General features: G+C 38.8%; 1 pseudogene across 1 annotated transcript in view; it reads left to right on the top strand.

Annotated features, from left to right (window-relative positions):
* The window catches only part of TEOVI_000762400:pseudogene, a 2,741-nt pseudogene that overhangs the window by 1,771 nt on the left and 504 nt on the right, over window positions 1-466 (top strand). The window contains exon 6 of the mRNA in view: window positions 1-466. This exon is cut by the window's left edge and continues 118 nt beyond it; it is cut by the window's right edge and continues 97 nt beyond it. Within this exon, the coding sequence occupies window positions 1-466 (466 nt within the window).

Genomic DNA, 466 nt, shown 5'->3' with positions numbered 1-466 from the left:
AAAAAAGAAGCAGCAGTATTTATTGATCATGCGGAAGCATTTGACTCCGTGGATTACGTATGCATAATCAGGATATTACATGAATTCGGAGTGGAGTTGCACACATTGTAGTTTGGATAACGAGGTTCTTACAAGGAAGGACAGCACATGGAAAAGTCAGAAACACGAAGTCAGAGAAAATAAACCTGCCATACTGTGTTACACAAGGATCAGTGCTAGGTCCACTAATGTTTATTATAAAAGTATACTCGCTAAGCAAAAGGCTAAAGAAGATTAAAGGATCGGTATATGGATTCTTTGCTGATATTTTTACCATACCGTGCCCACCCACTAGCATCCTAGAGATTAATAAAACAGTATATATGAGACTCGATTGTACAAAGAAGGTGTCAGCGGAGCACTTCATAAGGGTTCACCCTGAAAAAACAGAGTATACGTTGTTTGGATCAAGGAACACAAACAGAAG

Source organism: Trypanosoma equiperdum (assembly GCF_001457755.1).
Source record: "Trypanosoma equiperdum strain OVI genome assembly, contig: ctg_1170, whole genome shotgun sequence".
NCBI classification, from domain to species: domain Eukaryota; phylum Euglenozoa; class Kinetoplastea; order Trypanosomatida; family Trypanosomatidae; genus Trypanosoma; species Trypanosoma equiperdum.
This window is presented reverse-complemented; position numbering and strand designations above follow the sequence as displayed.